General features: G+C 42.2%; 1 protein-coding gene across 1 annotated transcript in view; it reads right to left on the minus strand.

The window, feature by feature from the left end:
* ABCA9 (ATP binding cassette subfamily A member 9) overlaps positions 1 to 19,565 on the minus strand; it is a 62,373-nt gene that overhangs the window by 8,320 nt on the left and 34,488 nt on the right. Inside the window, exons 22-31 of the mRNA XM_042916227.1 lie at positions 17,696 to 17,833; positions 13,046 to 13,153; positions 9,996 to 10,169; positions 9,695 to 9,808; positions 6,786 to 6,905; positions 4,513 to 4,581; positions 3,940 to 4,031; positions 2,595 to 2,715; positions 1,862 to 1,979; positions 1,028 to 1,119 (exon numbers count right to left, since the gene is read on the minus strand). Of these exons, the coding sequence (XP_042772161.1) occupies positions 1,028 to 1,119; positions 1,862 to 1,979; positions 2,595 to 2,715; positions 3,940 to 4,031; positions 4,513 to 4,581; positions 6,786 to 6,905; positions 9,695 to 9,808; positions 9,996 to 10,169; positions 13,046 to 13,153; positions 17,696 to 17,833 (1,146 nt within the window). The remainder of the gene's footprint in view (positions 1 to 1,027; positions 1,120 to 1,861; positions 1,980 to 2,594; positions 2,716 to 3,939; positions 4,032 to 4,512; positions 4,582 to 6,785; positions 6,906 to 9,694; positions 9,809 to 9,995; positions 10,170 to 13,045; positions 13,154 to 17,695; positions 17,834 to 19,565) is intronic.

The following is a 19,565-nucleotide window of genomic DNA, read 5'->3' on the forward strand; positions in this document are numbered from 1 at the left end:
GATCCATCGTAGCTACGAGTGTAGTCAGGGAAAGTCCTTTTGGGGAGGTGAATTTTAAGGTCGCAAGAAGGAGGTAACCAAGTCTATGCAAAGCCTAAGGAAGAGCACTCTTTGCCAATGGAAACATAAACCCAAAGATCCTAGAGAGGGAAGGTGACCAAAGGCCAATCTGAGTAAGGGGTGAGCTGAGCCCAGATCTTGCAGGGCCTTTTTTGGTCATAGTAAAGATTTTGGATCTTCCTATTTATTTATTTATTTATTTATTTACATTTAATTTTTTGAGAAGCGGGGAGAGAGCAGGAGAGGGGAAGAGGGAGAGAGAATCCCAAGCAGGCTCCACGCTCAGCATGGAGGGCTCGATCCCACAACTCTGGGATCATGACCTGAGACGAAATCAAGAGTCGGACGTTCCACCGACTGAGCCACCCAGGCGCCCCAAGATTTGGGGTCAAATCTACCTGAAGGATGCTAAGTAGGATAGAGACATGATCTCATCTGCATCTTTTCAGGACTGCTTCGGCGGCCGTGTGAGGCAAGCGTAGAAATGGAAAGACAACTTGGAAACCTCTGTGGCAAACCACACCACTGCACAACCTCTCTTCATGATTGCTCCCTGGGCCCTGGATCTTGGCAATTCAATTCAACAAGTCCTCAGGATACACAAGTCAAAAAAAAAAACCAAAACCAAAACCAAAACCAAAACCAAAACCAAAACCAAAACACCCCAAATCATTTGACCACGAATAAAGCTAGTGTTCAGCTTTACTTACCCAAACATTTCCTTTTAGTGTCGCTATCTTTCATTCGATAAAAAGGATATTAGAGATACTATGTAGCCCTTGTTCAGCACCTAACTATTTTTGGAATTAAGGAGAGAAATTTTTACTTAGTTCTCTTCATTCAGTGCATCAATCAATGGATTAATAAGAAAGGATCCTTTACGTGTTTTTAAGATTGTCATCGGTGTTCATTAGTTAATGCTTGTTTTAGGCGGCATTAATGACCAGATTTCTGTGTGTTTACTGACCTGCCCTGAGGTTGGATTTGTGTCTCCAGTTATCATCTTAATAGTTGTACTTTTACCAGCTCCATTGTGTCCTAAGAACCCTATGACTTCACCTGAAAGAGACAGGTGGGCTCAGAGTTATTGCTTCAAATAATTACAGCACAAAGACAAATACCACTGGAGGGCTCACGATGTGTCAAGCTCTGTGTCAAGTGCACGAATATAGTATCTCACCTATCCCCCTCCTCCCTCCCACACACACCTAGCTTTGTTATTGGCTTCCTTTTATGGCAAAGAAACTCAGGAGGGATATGTAAGCTGCCCATAGTCGTAAAGCCAGTAAGATGCCGAGCTGGAATTGAAACAAATTTTGATCCCAGAGTCTGTTGCATTTAAGGGGCCCTTGTCCAAAATGTGTTGTTTGCTTGAATGCACAATGTACTGCTGGGCCCCAGTGAGTTCCCTCCTGTCCACAATCCCTGGATGAAATAAATGATATTACTTTAAAAGCTACCCCAGCCTTCTTAATAGAAAGACTGCCTCTTTTTGTTTTTGTTTTTTGGAGTTTTATTGTTTTTTGTTTGTTTCTCCTGCTGTTACGCTTTTTTGTCTATTTGCCTGTTTTAATAGAACAGACATAGCTGTCTTCTTAGGCAAAGAAAAAAAAAACCCCACTGTTATATCATCACTGAGGCTTCTAAGGAGGATGGATGTGCCTGTGCCTGCTGACGAGCTGGCTGCTTTGTAGAATCATCAACAGAGGGCCCCATATTCAGGAACTATTACTCCCTCCCAAAGAACTCATCTCCAGAGGTCAAGCTAGCTCTGCAAACAGTTGAAACTGCTTTCTCCAACCTTTTTTAACACAGAAGGAGACATTTCTTATGGCCACTTTTTTCTTCCTCTTGGCAAAACAGTTCCTCTTCTTGCCCGCATACTCCTTCCGCAGACAGCTCGCAATGATGACTGGTTTCTGCAGAGACAGTCAAGTAACAACGGGCCTTTCTTCTCACCTTGAAATGAGGGAGTGTTCCACACTCCCTCCAGCCACATTTTTCCCTGTGCAGAGTCATGACTCAGACAGGTCCTTTTCCCAGAAACTGCCATTTTCAAGTGAGCCCTCCCAGGCTGTCGCCCTGTAGGAGATAACATTTGCACCGTATCGCATGATCTGTCCTCGCCCTTCCTCTGGAAATAGGAATAGACACATCCACCAACCCAACAGGGCTGTTAAGACACACACACACACGTACACACATGCACACAAACACACATACGCCCCGGATACACCGTCTCGTCTTGCAGCAAGCTTTACTCAGCTCACAAAACTCACAAAGTCTGACTTAGGTTTTGTAATGTTTAGCTTTGCTTCCCCAAACTGCGACCCTGAAAACTAAATTAACAAATCTGTGTCCACGAGCACGTGTGTGTATTTCCCTTGTTCTCTTATCGTTGTGGGCACTGCTTAGTCACTGATGTCAAGTATTGAGCTACGTGGGTGACGATGAAAGAACCTCAAAGTGTTTCTCAAAAGACTGAGATGGGGAAGTAGCCCCCTTTCTTGGATGAAGATGTGTAGTGGCTTGACCTCTTCGACATCTGCAACCGTCACTGCATTTGTGGTTCTCATCCTTTCCATCTGAACATCTTTATCCTCCCCTTCGGGTTCTTCAGGGTTTGGACAAATATCGCTGCCTCTTGGAGAAATTCTAAAACCAAAACAGTCTGTTAATAACAGGTTTCCAGTTGAAAAGCTTGTCGCAAAAATAGTGAACATTCTGCAGACTGCTCGATCATTTGAATAGATGATCTCTGAGTACAACGCAGGCTCCATTTTTCTGCTCTCTACTGTCTGCCTTGCAAACAGCCTGGTTTCCATCAATGAGGCAACTGAGGCTACTCTTACATCATCCTTGCTTTCTGCCTAGGTTTAATTTTCCTCGTCAGTTGTGGCTTTTTTTAAAAATAATAAAATAGTACATACTCTCTGGCAAAAGATTTGGGGCCACCATTTGCACGAAAAAGGCACCTAGCAACTGTAATTTTGACATGGATGGAATTCTGAAGACCTTGCAAGAACTGTGGATTAAAACAGTTGGAATCAGGGATGCATCCCAGAAAATCCAGGGCACAGAATCACCAGTAAGTGAGCACTGTCTTTTCGTAGGAATAGGTCAGAATCCCCCATTCCTGATTGTTACCAATTCAATTCAATTCAATTCAATTCAATTCAATTCAATTCTTTGCTTCATCATCCCCACCACTGAGGACTGTGGATTCTCAGCTCCCTCCTTCATACTGTTACAAATTACTGCTGTAAACAGATTTCCTAAAACATGGCTGTCATCTTGTCATACTCCTGCCCTAACACCTACTTCGCACTTGAACTTGATGCATATTTTGTAAGTTAGGCGAAGTTTCCAAACCACACCGGTCTCGGTTTCCCGTTATGCAATCTGCAAAATCTCCTCTATGCTTCTCTATTCCAAAACCCTCCAAAATTTAGCTTCAACTTAATTTTCTATTATCATTTGACACAAATGTAAAGTTCTTTCCAGCTGCCTTCTCAAATCTATAGGAAGGTGGTGTTTATATCAACTTTTGTTCTTTTGCTCAGACTATTCTATCTTCCTGGATTGGCTACACTTAGCCATTATTTTCGAGATTTGACCTCTCATATATAACTTTCTTCTAGTATGTAAGTGAAATTACGGTATTCCTTAATTTTTTGGCGTCTTATGTGTGCTAATGTGGCTTCTCTCACTGTAGCAAGCTCATTAAAATAGCATGAATTATAATAATTTTGTATAGTACACAATTCCTACAAAACAATCCCGTGCAGTAATTTTTACGTAATCAACTTAGGCATATTAAAATGTTTTCCGCAATGAGTATTAAAATAAAACATGAAATTTTCTTTGAATTTTCTCAACCTGAACACAGGATCTTTTCTCATTAATTTCTTCCTGAACTTCATTTCCAGACACCGGAGAACAAAAACAAAAATGCAAAAGTGAAGGTAAGGCTAAGGGGAGAAAAAGACAATTAGTATTAGAAATCGCCATAAAAACAACAATTTCAGCGCTGGAATTTGTTTAAGGAGTTTGAGCATATGTACAAAGGTAGGTCTGATAACATTTTCACAAGTTTGAAAGAGAATCTAATGCCCAATGAAACTCTCAGAGCTAACTTCACTACTTTTCAGAGAAACCACAACAGACCAGATAGTAGTAAGTTGGTACTAGGCTATTCGTGCCATCGCGAACTTGGACTTCATACTCAGTGTCAGATGATTTTTACACACATATGGTCCAGATTTTAAAGCCCACGTGTGCGTGCATGCGTGTGTGTGTGTGTGTGTGTGTGTGTGTGTGTGTGTGTGGTGTTGTTTCAGACGCCTAAAATGCTGGACTTTTAAGGGCCAATATCAAACTTTTTAACTCAATGCTAAGCATCCAAATGTGTCCCTCTCATGCAAAAACATTTAAATGGAAATGTATTCTTACTATTAGCAGGGCCAGAAATCCAATCTGATGTTCTGAAGCTCCTAAATAATCCGTGGAGTCGGGAGAAATCTGCAAAATGAGGCAAGGCATGTTTAGATGAACCTCTATCTGTTCTTGAATCTCATCTCATCTAAGATAAACGAATGTCCATTAAATGACCTTGCCAGAGTTTTCTCTTGTGCATCAGGTAAAAGTCAATTTCTGCGTAATGTGTCTTCCTTGGTTTCAAGGTCACTCAGTGTCCTGTTATCCTGTGCTTGGCTCTAAGCTCAGATGCTTCTATACACTGCGTCAGCAGGATTTGTCCTGACCCATCAAAGCCATGGGCAGGATTCATCTTAAGACAAACCCTCTCCCCTAATTTCACCTGCCTTGCTCTCTACATCTGCTTTCCTTCTGTCTCTTCTTGTCCAACGGCCCTGGAACCATTATGTTGCTCTGTCCCTTGCTCCACCGGCTCTGAGAATAGTCCTGACAACCCCTCATGCTAAAGACAAAAGCTATTCGCCTGGAGTTTTCCATGGTTGTCATTAGATTTACAATACACAATAATTTTATGTGCATACATAATACACAGGCATAATACTTAAGTGCATGATTTTCATGAGAGTCACAATACATTTTGAAACATCCCCCAAATCTTTAGTAAATAAAGAGTAAAGAGCCAATTTTGTTTCTTGAGCTGTGTTTCCCAGGACCTTTTTCTGAAAATGTTAAGCTAAGATAGTGAATCTCTACCACCGCCATCCACCGTCACCGCCATCCACTGTCTAGAAAAGATGACTTTTTTTTTTTTTTCTCATTGAACAGTTTGCCAGGACCCTGGCATTCTTTCAGATGATCTTGCTCTCCCACGTGCCTTGGTCACCCACTTTCAATAACTGGACCACATCCCAAATCAACTTCAGACCCCCTAATCTTTGCCCTGTCTATCATGTTTTATTTTTTCAGCTTCCTTGCTCTACTAGCCTTATTCCGTGATTTGGAGTTGGTGACCCTCCAACCCACCGACCCAACCCCTTTCTCACTGTCCACAAACCTCCTAATTTCCTTAACTGCGTCATTCCCTGGTCTGTTGTTACAATTCCTCCTTATACAGAACTGCTGCTCCTTTATCCTTTTCTTTGTCGGACTCACGTGGCAAAACACTAACCCTGACTGAATCCAATGCCACCTGCCCTGAACTGCATCCGAGGAGGAGGCTGTGATAAAACAATAACAACAAACCAACAACAACAAAGACATCAACTTTGCTGACTTCACTTGAAAAGTAGGGCAAGGACTCTTTTAGTACTTCCTGTCAGTGCTACTGACTACTTTCTGAAATGATTGCTTACTATTCTCCTCATTCAACTATTTTCCATCTCCCTGTTATTCTTTTCAGCAAAACCAGAAGTCGCTGTCTCTAGGCCCTGTACCCCTTCCTCATTTCACATTATCGACTAAGCTTCCTCTTGTTGGGTTTTGTGTTCAACCTCCGTTGAGTTCTATCTTGTAAATATCACCAATGGCTTCCATGTAGTCAAATCCAGCGGTCTCTTCTCGGTTGTCAACTTTTAAGACCTCTGTGTTAATGGCTGAATCACTCCCTCCTTCCTGAAACATTCTTTATTGCCATCTGGCACACAACCCAGTGTACGGATGCTTTTAGTGTTTAAGGAGGGTTTCTGAGAAGAGATTCTGGCACACGACGGTCCCCCATTTTTTTCTCCTACCTCATGGGCTCCTTCTCAACCTGACTTGCTGACTCTTCCTCTTCCCAATCTTTAAATTTTGGAGTTCAAGGCCAAACCCTTGGCCCAGTTTTTATACTGACTCAGGAGGTTATATAATCTGGCCCCATGGCTTTAGATGTCACTTATATGCTAATGAATCTCAGTAACCACATGCTGAATTTCAGACTCCAACACCCTACCGGCTACATATTTCCCACCGCATGCCTATTAGGAACCTTAAACCTAATATGTCTAAAATGAACAGAAAAAGCACATCTCATTAGCCTCCCACTAGGGTCATTTGTTCCCAGGAGAGAGGGTTATCATGAGAATTATAACATTCCACTACTGTGGAGTTGCCTTTGACCTTCATGAACCAAGGCAGAACTTCCTTATTGACTAACATGACCCTTGCCTATGATAAGAGAATGATCTCTCCAAAGACAGAGGCTTCAAATATGGTACAGATAAGGACTCCACCTACATTTTTACAATATTCTAAGCTATCTCCAATGGCCACGCATTTCATGACCCTATGGCAGGTGTGAAATTACTTACCTCGGAGAAAATGAATAGAGAGCCAATCAGTGTGAAAGGTGGTATTAATATAGTGCAGAGAAATAGCCCTAGAAATCCATATTCATTTAGATCCGTAGCAACTATCGAGAAGATGGTGATCTAAAAAATAAAGTGCAGCCTAATTTCACTAACGTGAAAGAATCTGAATTCTAGGATGTTTTCCGAGAGAGTGAGAATTCATCTCACAAAGGTTCCCATTTTCAACTTTTGCCTCCTAAGGCCATACTGCCACCACGTTTGCTTTCTTTTTTTCTTTGTGACACGAGATTGTGTCACGATTCTGTATTGGAGTGACTGACATTTGTAAGACACAACAGGGCTTCTCAAATTCAGCGCGTGCACAAATCAGCTGGAATCCTTGCTGAAATTCGGATTCTGACAAAAGGGCTATTTCTTACATATTACTCTGGATTTTTTTTCCATTTCACAGCAGGTCATAGACACCTGTCTGGGTTTAGGCACACCAGCTATTTCACCTTCATAGCTGCACAGTATTTCCTTGACGGGATGTGCAAGGATTCCACGGTTTTGCCTTCAGAAAGTATGTTGTTTCCATGTCTCTGCCCCTGTAAATGATGGTCTACACAAACCCTTGTAGATCGACACTCACCGTCTTCAAGGAAACATTCTGAGATTCTGAGAAGTGTAAATGCAGGTTAACATTTATGTGAATTCGAATTTTCAACAGTTACTAACAGATAATTTTTCAAAACGATGGCGACACTCTATTTTCTTATAAACCATGAATCCGTGTGTATTTTATGCCTCCTCACTGACACAGGGTGCTACAATTGATTCCTGCAGGTGTCTTTGTTTTATTGCTGATATTAAGCAAACAGCTGTATAAGCTTACTATGTTTTTTGTTTTTAGTTTGGTTTTTAGTAATTTGTCCTTCCAGTGTTTATACTTTTTACTGGGCATTTTTAAAGGAATTGTATGGTGTTTTCTTAATTCATGCTGTTTTCCTCTGCTGGTTTGATAGCTGCTCATACTGAACCATCATCACAATCTGAAATAAATCACTGGCCTGCTTTTCCTCTTCTTTTAAATTCCTTCTGGGTTTTCTTTGTCATGTTTTTGTTTAGGGAACTGTCCTTGATTCTCCAGGCTAATTTGATTTTTTTTTTTTTTTTTTTTGCTCTTTCTTAGGATTTGTTGTTAAAGTTATGCTCGCTTTATAAAAGGAACTATTACACTTTGTGGATTTTTAAAATATAAATATGTTTGGGGCGCCTGGGTGGCTCAGTCGGTTAAGCGTCCGACTTCAGCTCAGGTCACGATCTCGCGGTCCGTGAGTTTGAGCCCCGCGTCGGGCTCTGGGCTGATGGCTCAGAGCCTGGAGCCTGCTTCCGATTCTGTGTCTCCCTCTCTCTCTGCCCCTCCCCCCGTTCATGCTCTGTCTCTCTCTGTCTCTAAATAAACGTTAAAAAAAATAATTAAAAAAAGAAAAAGAAAAAAAAAAAGAAAATATAAATATGTTATAACCATGATTCCCAAAGCTATGCAATCTTCATGGATGTTTAACAGAATTCAGTGGTCCCGACCAGTGCTTTTGTAGCATTTCTTATTTTCTTAAATTCTTTATTTTAGCTTATTTCTTGGTTGGATTAATTTCATCCTTAAATGGTTCATCTTTCTTCCACCAGCTTTATTGAGATATTATTGACATATAACATTGTATAAATTTAAGATGTACAATGGGATGATTTGACACACATATATATTGTGAAATGATTACCAAAATAAGGTTGGTTACCACATCCCGAACTTCACACAGTTACCATTTTGTTGTGACAATGAGCAGATTTAAGAGCTACTCTCTTAGCAACTTTCAAGTAAATGGTACAGCCTTGTTAACTATAATCATCATGCTGTAAATCAGATCCCCAGAACTTACTCATCTGATAACGAAATTTGTACCCTTTGACCAATATCTCCCTATTTCCCTCACCCACAGCCCCTGGTAACCATCATTCATTTCTCTGTTTCTATGAGGTTGGTTTTTTAGGTTCCAGATATATGTGAAATCATACACTATTTGTCTCTTCCTGTCTGACTTATTTCACTTAGCCTAATCTCCCCAAGGTTAATCCTGCGAGTAGCAGGATTATTATGGCTGAATAATATTCCATGGTATGTATATACGACATTTTCTGTAGCTATTCGTCTGTCAGTGGATAATTAGGTTGTTTCCACGTCTCGGCTATTGTGAACAATGCTACAATACACATGGGGTGCACGTATCTCTAAGAGATAGTGATTTCATTTCTTTCGAATAAATACCCAGAAGCAGAATTGCTGGATCATATAGTACTTGTATTTTTTTTTAATTTCTGAGGAAACTCCATACTGTTTTCCACAGTGGCTGCACCAATTTACATTCCCGGTAACAGTGTAAAGGATTCTCTTTTCTCCATATCCTTGCCAGCATTTCTTATCTCTTTTTGATAATAACCTTTTTAACAGGTGGGAGGTGATGGCTCAGTGTGGTTTTGACTTGCATTTCCCTGATGATTAGTCACATTAAGCTTATTTTCACGTACCTGTTAGCTATTTGGATGCGTTCTTTAGAAAAATGTCTATGTCCCTTACCCATTTTAAAATCGGATGATGACGGTGATGCTTACTTTGCTATTGAGTTATTTAGGTTCCTTACATAGCTCGGATATTAACCCCTTACTAGATCTATGGCTTGTAAATATTTCCCCCATTCCATACATTGCCCTATCATTTTGTTGATTGTTTGGTTTTCTGTGCAGGAGCTTTTTTAGTTTGATATTCTCCCCCCCTCCCCCCGCCCCGTTGATTTTGCCTTTAAGACATATATTCTTAAAATTATTTAAAAATGATTTAAAAATAAAATGATGTGTACTGAATGCGTACTTACAATTAAGAAGAAAAATGACCAGACGCCACTATTTTTCCTCCCATTGCGAAAAATGAATGAAATCACGTATGTCAAGAAAACCAGGGAAGAGACATATCCAATACTACACAAGATCTGAAAACAGAAATGTTAAGGTTGGATAACATAACTACTCTCCAGGAAAGTAGTCAGCCTTAAGCCTCACCTTTCCAAACCATGCTATAGGAAAGGTAACGTGAATTTCTTTAGTTTAAGATTAATCATGTTACGGCATTCATGAAATGCAGTCTAATAAAAGTATCTCATAATTTTTACCACTTACCTGAACTAACAGGTTTTGAATTACAAATATAATCTCATCTGGGCTGAACACGTAATCCATTATTTGCATGAGAAGGAGGATTAAGAAGTAGAGTGAAATATCCACCAGTGCCTGGCCAAACCAGTAAGCAGAAGGGTAGAGGCCTGAAATCCGGAGCTGGGAGTGAGCTTTGCTCTGGTAAAGGAAAGGAGGCATCATCAAAACTGCTGAACAGTTGAGAAATTGCAAATACGTGGTCACAAAATCATTCACTTTTGTCCTGTGTCCCTTTCATATATCACACCGATTTAGTAACTGACACGGTCACTTGCCATACTCCTCTGTCAGGGGGATCAGTGGTGCTCCGGACCGTATGGTGACGTCACCATCCAAGAGAGAAATGCACTCACATAACCAGCTCACGCTCCACCACCACATGACTGGGCATTGCCTCAGTGAGAAAATTCCTGTTCTTTTCTTTGCAATGCTACCCTTCCTTTTGCGAGAACACAAATTGTACACAGATGCAAAAGATGTAGGTTTGCAATTTCCCGTAAGACTCTTAAAATTTATGCTGGATGTGAACAGTCCATTTATAATTGGCATTTTATTTTAGGTCCATGGAATGCTCTTCTAACAAGTCAATTTCATTACACGCTCTTTAGGTTGGCATAAGAAGACGTCTGCTAAAATTAATAACATAAAAATGGTCTTGATTTATTGCCTTGAAGTAAACCACATCGTTCGCTATTACATAGGAAAACGAGGAAGTTGATTTTGATATTGTGACCCACTATAAGCTACATTGTTGCAGTGACTGTCTTAACACAAGGCTTAAAATGTTACTTGAATGTTCCTAACAGTGAAGCACAAAAGTAATAAAAAATTTTAAATCTAACATTGAGTCTATGTAAAGACATTCGTTAGGAAAACAGTTGGAATGGAGACAAATATTCCGGAAAGGGGAATGTACCCAGAAAAAAGCAGGAGAGAGAATAATAGTGAGGGCGTGTTAGAGAGCTGGACGTTTTCTGTTCGTTGATGTGTTTGTTTACTGAGCACACCATGTGCCTGACTTTGTGTTGGTCATGGGGTTCTTGGGGAGTTTGAGTTGCAGTGAGGAAGGTAGATAAAAGCAACATGCAAATAAATGTAGCAAAAGCTACATAATCAAAATTGTTCACATTAAAATTTAAGAAGTGGGGTGCCTGAGTGGCTCAGTCGGTTGAGCGTTTGACTCTTGATTTCGACTCAGGTCATGATCCCAGGTTCATGGGATGGAGCCCTGCATTGGGTTCCGCACTGGGCACAGAACCTGCTTTGGATTTTCAATCTTTCTCTCTCTCTCTCTCTTTCCCTGCCCCTCTCCCGCTCTCTCTCAAATATAAAATAAAATAAAATAAAATAAAATAAAATAAAATAAAATAAAATAAAATTTAAGAAGTAAAATTAAAAGTGTTAAGATAAGGATCACGTGAGAGCCTTTAGGAGGGAGATGAATTGGGGGCACCTGGGGGGCTCAGTTGGCTAAGTGTCTGACTTCAGTTCAGGTCATGATTTCACAGTTCAAGAGTTTGAGCCCCGCGTTGGGCTCTGTGATGACAGCTCAGAGCCCGGAGCCTGCTTTGGATTCTGTGTCTCCCTCTCTCTCTGCCCCTCTCCCACTCATGCTCCATCTCTCTAAAAAATAAATAAACATTCAAAATTTTTTTTAAAAAAGAAGGGAGGTGAATTGTAATTAGTCTACCTGTCAGAGAGGGTTCTCTTGAGAAGGACCCGAGTTAGGATCTAAGCAGTGAGTGGGAGTGATACAGGTGACTGGTAGGGAGCATGGCAGGCAGAGAGAATAGGAGAGAAGACTTGCGTGGGTACAGGTGATGCTCTCGGGAAACTGGAGAGAAGCCAGCAGGCTAGACATAGTCATCAGGGTGACAGTGATGTCATCTCAAAATGGAGAGAGACATCCGGGTCCAGACCATGCATGGCTTTTCAAGCTAGGCAGCAAGAGTTTCATTCTTACCCTTCGGTTTGGCAAGAAACCACAGAGGGGACTTAGGCAGGTAATCAACGTGGCTAGATGTGTGTTTTTAACTAATTGCTCTGTCACACGGTGTGGAGAGTGGATATGAAGACTAACGGGGATCCACACACAGTGAACAGCGGGAGGCTGATGTGCTCGTTCAGGAGAGAGATGTTAGTGGCTCTGACTAGGGTGTTGAAGGAGAGGGTGGGGGAACGTGGAAAGATTCTAAACGTATTTCAGAAGCAAATTCTGTGACATCGCCATTGGCCGGCTGTGGAGGTTAAGGAGAAAGCCGTATCAATACCATGGGGCTGCCAATTAAATTTGAATTTTAGATGAATATCTTAAAAAAAAAATGTTTAGTGCAAGTATGTTCCAACGGAAGGAAGCTCGAATGAACCTTTAAAGGGGCCATCTTTTCCAACAATAAGGCAAAGTGCTGTGCTGAGTTGGTTAGGACTTTGACTAACTTGGTGAAGTTTCTGAAAGTGAAAACCATCCCTGAGTGGGGCATTGTGATGATGTCAGAAGGTTGTGGTTATCCATAACAACCTCAGTGATGAACCAGATGAAAGCTGCCGTTCCCTGTTAGCTGATGGTACCTCCCAAGCTTCCTGAGGTCCCAAATTTGTTTAAGAGAAGTAACCTTTGCTTCATATTTGTCAACCTTTTCTTTTTTTTTTTTTAATTTTTTTTTTAACATTTTATTTATTTTTGAGACAGGGAGAGACAGAGCATGAACAGGGAGGGGGCCAGAGAGAGGGAGACACAGAATCTGAAACAGGCTCCGGGCTCTGAGCTGTCAGCACAGAGCCTGATGCGGGGCTCGGACTCACGGACCGCGAGATCGTGACCTGAGCCGAAGTCGGCCGCTTAACCGACTGAGCCACCCAGGCGCCCCTTGTCAACCTTTTCTTAAAATGCCTGGCGATTCATTGTTGCAAGCACACAAACTGGGCTCACCACCTCCGTGTAAATGGAACGATCATAGTGGAGAAGGGGTCTGTGAGTAACAGGAACACATAAGGACTTTGTTAACTCTTCTTACTTTATAGTCGCTGATGCTGCTCATTGCAATGTAAGGAGTAAAGCAGGCGGCGACAGGGATCCAGAAGAAGGCGTTACTCAGGTACTCGTGGTCATAAGACACGTGCTCCTGAAATCGTGCAGAACACATGAGCTAATGGCAGCTGGATGTATGGTTCATCTGTACTTAACTAAACCATTCAAATAAGTGAACTGGTCGAACCCCCCAGAGCACTTCCCAAGGTCCCATTTGCAACTTCTCACCCACACTCTTTCAATCCCGTGGTGCAGGAACCTGGGCATTTTGAACATATATCCTGCTTAACTGGGGAAGAAGCAAACTCCACGGAGTTGTACCCGTTGGCTAAGGTCCCACAGTTAATAACTCGTGAGGCAGGCACAAAGCCTCTGTGCCTCTGACCTCATCATGATGGCAACATTTAGCCGATGTTTTAATAGACATCAGAGTGGGTGTGCTTTCAGTGGAAGAGCTATCTCGCTACGCTCAGCAACTGGGGCCAAATCAGTTCAGTCCAACATTTGCAAAGAATCGTTCCTTTAGCGCAACGAGGTGTGGAAGTGGCAAGTTCAAATGCCTTCAGGGACCTGGCAGATATAGATTTCTTGAGGAAATAGGTGGTGGGGCTGGGAGAAGAATGGCCAGCACACCTCTACATACGGGCAGTGAATTTAAACAATTAAAAATCCTACGCAGGGTAAGGAGGGCCTTGCGCTTTGCTAGAAGCCTTAGTTTAATATGGGATTGGTTGTCTCACTACACAGCACGTCATCTGAGGTCAGGTATCATGTGTTACTTCCCTCTCCTCTTAGCCCCTCCTAAACCTCAGTGCCCTTCTGAGCACATAAAAACTGCTCAAGATGCTTATGCAGAGATTCAGCCCCGGACACGGTAGAGAAGACACCAAGGACCCATTTCATATCTTTCCCTGTGGTCACCCTTGTAGATTTTCCAGATCTGGGAGATCTTTGGGAATGGAAAAATCGCAATTAGTCTAAACAGCCAGCCTCCTTCCTCACAACTTGGTTTGTAAACGACATGCTATGTCCATGTGAGATCATACCCCACCAAAGTCAGAGTTTGGTAGGGGCTCAGCCTGGAGGGACCCCCAGGGACACCGGACGTCACTGGGTCACTTGGTCAGTTGAGGACATGCAGGAGTGGCTGGTTAAGAACACTCGGGAACGTCGAGCTCTGTGCTTTAGATCCAAGGGGGATGGGCTTGCAGAACTGTAGGAGAATGCCAGAAGCTGGGTGGGGAAATCAGCAGGGGATGCCCAAAGAGAATTTATCAACCATGAACTCGAGGTCAGCTGGGCTGGTGGGTAGCAAATACTTTGTAGTTAAGGCATCTTTGTAAAGGCAGGAACTCAGGGCGGGTTATCTGTTCATTCTTGGGAGTGCTCTCCTCTTGCCTATCCAGATTATTCACTAGCCTCTTCAAACATAATAGCCAAGGAAACATATCATCACTTCTTTATGTGGCAGTTTCATTAGATGTGTAATATAATAATGATAATACTGTCCATCTTAAAAGTCTTATTAAGACATTGAAATATGATAATACATGTAAATCACACGGTAAATGTTCTAAGTATCTGAGGTTAACCTGGAGCCTCCTGTTGTGGGGAATAAGTTTAGGAATTCTCTGAGCCCCACGTGGATGGGTTCACAAGGCATAAAGAATTACAAAGCCACAGGATGCTCACACCCAAGTTTGGGTAAACAAGATTAAGTAAATAGGTATCGAGAAGGCGGGGCAAAGACCCCAATGCAAGGGTATATGAGGTAAAGAAGATTAGGGATTCTGGACGGATACACCCCGCAATTTAGTACCATAGCAGAAAGCTGCTTTCACTGGAAGAAAGGACCAAATCGGGTAAACAGGTAAATAGGGCTATTGGCTCTGCCTGGTGAAGCTGCCCAGAGCTAATTAGCAAAAGAAAGGTACCTTGTTGACCCTGAGGTTACCTGCTTTATCTGTCTTATCCCCTAGGCTGGCTAAGATAAACAGACATGGCGCCTCCTGTCTGCTGTTAACAACCATCTGCCCGGCGGCAGGATTTTGTTTTGTATTGACCCAAACGCCTAACACCGTGTATCTTCCAAACCCCCTTTCCCTCACACCCACCAGTTAGTGTTCACAGATTTATTGTCTCTTTGTGCCCGTGCATCACCATGTTTGTAAGCATGATCCTAATAAAAATGGAGCAAGGCCCCTTAATCGGGGCTCTTGTCTTCTCCTGGACATTAGCCAGCTCTCATATTTTAATCCTGCATCCCGCTTTCTTGTCTAGCAAGACAAGAAATTCTAGACCCAAAGTCTATGACATCCTGTGAACAGGGAGACAGTTGTTTCTTCTCAAGAGATTTCAGGAGGAAAGACTCTTGTGATGTGGTTGGAGAAAACGATGCCGTAAAGTGCTTATGAGGAACGTGGGGCAGCCCTCATCACACCCCAAATCTCTATAGCTTTCCAACAGCGTGCAAGAGGCACTCAACAGTCCTCAGAGCTCTTTCTGAAGAGGCACAGGTTACAGCAGAGGTGGAAGTTGTTAAACTACCTGCATGATGGGCACATCAAACAATGAACAAGGGAAACTGGAGAGAGCTTGGCAGTGAGGACATCTCGGCAGCGGCTGAAGGGAAATTCTGCTCGGCAACATCGAGCACATCTTCATCTACAGAAGGGACGGGGGTCAAAGCCAAGCACTACCGGAGACAATCACACAGGTCACCAAGGCTGTGGTGACAACATATGTAGAAGCTACCAGTGGCAGATGCAGCTAGAGAAGGAAGTGATGTCTCCACGGCACCATTTCTTTCTGTCTTAATCTCTCCATCCTTCCTCGTGGCTTCCAGCGCCAGCAACATTTTACTCAGAAGGGAGCAGAAAGAGGGGGTGGGGCAGGGCGTCCAGAGCAAGATCAACTCTCTCCTTTCTACTCCAAGATGTTAAACAATAAAAGGGGAAAATAAAGGCCAAAGTCCACCGCAGCTCACCCACGCCAGTCCACATCCATTAGGTCAACAAAGTGACCCCGTGGTGTTTGAATTGGAAAGGACATTGAAGCTTTGGACAGCACTGGAATCATTCTTAATAACAAAGAGCGACCAGGAAACTACACAGTATTCCCAAGGTATCATATCAAGAAGGTGAAGGGAGATTCAACATGGCGGGGTATTAGATCCACACACCCCCCCTCTCCCCCCACCGTGGAGATTCTGACTCAGGATGTCAGCAGACCTGGAAAATTATATTTTATTTTTTTTTAATTTTTATTTATTCTTTATAAGTTTATTTATTTATTTTGAGAGAGAGAGAGAACATGCACAAGCAGGGGGGAAGCAAAGAGAGAGGGAGAGAGAGAATTCCCATGGTGACGGTGCAGAGCCTGACGTGGGGCTCGAACTCACCAACTGTGAGATCCTGACCTGAGCTGAAATCAAGAGCTGGACGCTTAACTGACTGAGCCACCAGGCGCCCCCCAGGAGATTAGATTTTACACAAGATCTGCTTCTAGTTTTAATTCAGCCTGGCCTCTGATCTAGTCAAAGCTGAACGTTCTTTAATGGAAACTTGGTGCACTCCCCAGAAAAGTAATATTAAGAGTAGTTGCGTTAATAAGCACAATTTACTGAGTGCCTGTGGTTTTCTATGTTTATGTGCTTATTATTGGTCTTTACAATAACTCGGTCAACTGAACCTGCTGCTTGCATTGCCTTATTCACTTCTCAAGAAAACTTGTGATGAAATTTTTATCTGTATTTTTCTGTGGATTGCTGACCCAAAGCCTATGGAAGTCGAGTTGTTACAAAGTCCACAGAGTCTGGCCTTTAAGACTGGCTGTTTCAATGAAGTCCCATTACCACAGATGTGACAGGTGGTGACAGATCTAAGAGGAGAGGCTGTCATTTCCTTCTCCCAATTAATCATATTTTCTGCTGTTCCATTGACTCTAAGCCACCCAATTCAGGTTGCAATGTTACATAATCATTGCTAGATAGTGTGTGTCTGCATATATGTGTGTGTATGCATGAACGCAGAAACGTAAACTATACGTATTTAAAACATACATGCATTCAGGGTGCCTGGGTGGCTCAGTCGGTTAAGCGTCCGACTTTGGCTCAGGTCATGGTCTCACGGTTCGTCAGTTCGAGCCCCGCATCGGGCTCTGTGCTGACAGTTCGGAGCCTGGAGCCTGCTTCAGATTCTGTGTCTCCCTCTCTCTCTGCCCCTCCCCTGCTTGTGCATGTGTGTGCGCTCTCTCTCTCTCTCAAGAATAACTAAAACACTAAAAAAAAAAAAAAATTAAAACATACACATATTCAAGGACAAATTCACAAAAATTAACATGATATTGGGGCACGTGGGTGGCTCAGTTGGTTAAGCATCTGACTCTGATTTTGGCTCATGTCATGATCTCAGATTGTGAGATTGTGTTCCCTGTGCTGACAGCTGAGAGCCTGCTTGGGGTTCTCTCTCTCTCTCTCTCTCTCTCTCTCACTCTCTCTCTCTCTCTCTCCCTCTGAAAATCAATAAATAAACATTATAAAAACAGACAAACAAACAAACATATTATGTCAGCATATTCAAGGGTCTTCTTGAAAACTTCTTAGGGCTCAAGGTAAATGAGATAATATTATACTTACTTCAAAATAAGTACTTCTGTCGGTCTGAATGCGCTCCGAAGAATTAAAGATCCCAAGCAGCCCATTGCTGATGATATCCATGAGGACAGGAAAGCAGTTCAGCCTTTTGGTGTTACATGCTATCGAGAACCTGTGACCCTACGATATAACAAACATGCATTCTAAGTCCTCAGGAAGCAAACACAAAATTTAGCGAAGGTATATGGTAGAAAATCATTTGACCTATTGACAACACGAGAAAGCCAAGGCACCGGAAGTGATTAACGTCACCATTCCTCATATTATCTGATTAATTCCTGATATACCACGAGGGACATCTTTGCTCTCTACTGGCCACGGCATCAGCCAGGTGGCTGTTGATGCCTCAACTCTCACAACACAAAATCCCTCTGGTGATTTTTAGCAACGTCACCATAAAAGTCCACAGAACAGCGTGTCTTTAACATGACATTAGGCTTTCTTTCCAAATGCGACACATTCATTTTATAAATTACGAACGGGTGAATACTTGGAGGTAGAAGGCAGGCGGCTATCGTTATGAAAGCGTAGGTTTTCACAACTACGGATCCTGCGGTGGCAACGTCGCATGTAAAATCTCTTTTAAAATGACGTTTTAAAATCATTTCACCGAGTATGTCAGTCAAGCCATTATGTTGTATACCTTAAACTGATACAGTGCTGTATATCAAGCATATCTTAATAAAACTGGGGGAAAACATAAGGTAAAAAAAAAGTTACATCTGTATCTGTATCTATCTTTAAAAAAAACATAGGACATATGTATACATATACATAACATAATTACTTCTCCCCCAGATAAAAAGAATATACGAGGGGCGCCTGGGTCGCTCAGTCAGTTGAGCATCCAACTTCAGCTCGGGTCATGATCTCTCAGTTCATGAGTTTGAGCCCAACATCGGGTTCTCTGCTATCAGTGCGGGGGGAGGAGGGTCCGCTTTGGGTCCTCTGTTCCCCTCTCTCTGCCCCTCCCCCACTTGTATGCACACACTCTCTCTCTCTCTCAAAAATATACACACATTTTTTAAAACTCTGGCAAAAAAAATAAGTAAATTATTATTTGGGCATGCAGTTTTGCAATCATAAATAAATTATGTGACTTGCATCTTATCTAATTACTTAAAGCAATGTTTATTGATATTAAGAATGCCATTTTTTAAAAATTGTTTTTCTGAGCACACTGGTAACTAACTCGATTAAGACGTACTAAGGACTAGTTTGATCGGAGGTAATTTCTACTAAATATGTTTTTAAGTTTATTTGTTATTTATTTTGAGACAGACAGGGAGAGTGAATGGGAGAGGGGCAGACAGAGAGAGAGGGGGACAAAGGATCCGAAGCAGGCTTTGTATTGACAGCAGAGAGCCTTATGCGGGGCTCACATTCATGGACTCTGAGATCATGACCTGAACCAAAGTCTGACACTTAACCGACTGAGCCAGCCAGGCGCCCTGAAGGTAATTTTTAACTTTATTATTGGCATGGAAATTATTTCTGAAAATTAACTCTGACAAGTTGCCAATGGTCAGGCTTTGTGAGACTTACGTGCCGTGATTTATACATATAACATTGTCTTTTCGTCTTTTTTCATTTGTTTACTACAAGGATCTCTCCCCAAACTCCCATGGGGTCTAGGCAGATAATACACATAAGTGAAGTCGTGTGGAGAAAGAGTAACAGACGAATGAAGTCCAAGTCTAAACTGGGCAACTGTTTCGCAATTCCAAATGCAGACTGCCAGAATTAGCACATGAAGGGTTTTTTCAAGAGTAGCCAGAAATTTCAACTAAAAAAAAATTTTTTTAATGGTTATTTAGTTTTGAGAGAGAGAGAGAAAGAGAGAGAGAGCACA

This window comes from Panthera leo, chromosome E1 (genome assembly GCF_018350215.1).
Source record: "Panthera leo isolate Ple1 chromosome E1, P.leo_Ple1_pat1.1, whole genome shotgun sequence".
Lineage (NCBI taxonomy): Eukaryota > Metazoa > Chordata > Mammalia > Carnivora > Felidae > Panthera > Panthera leo.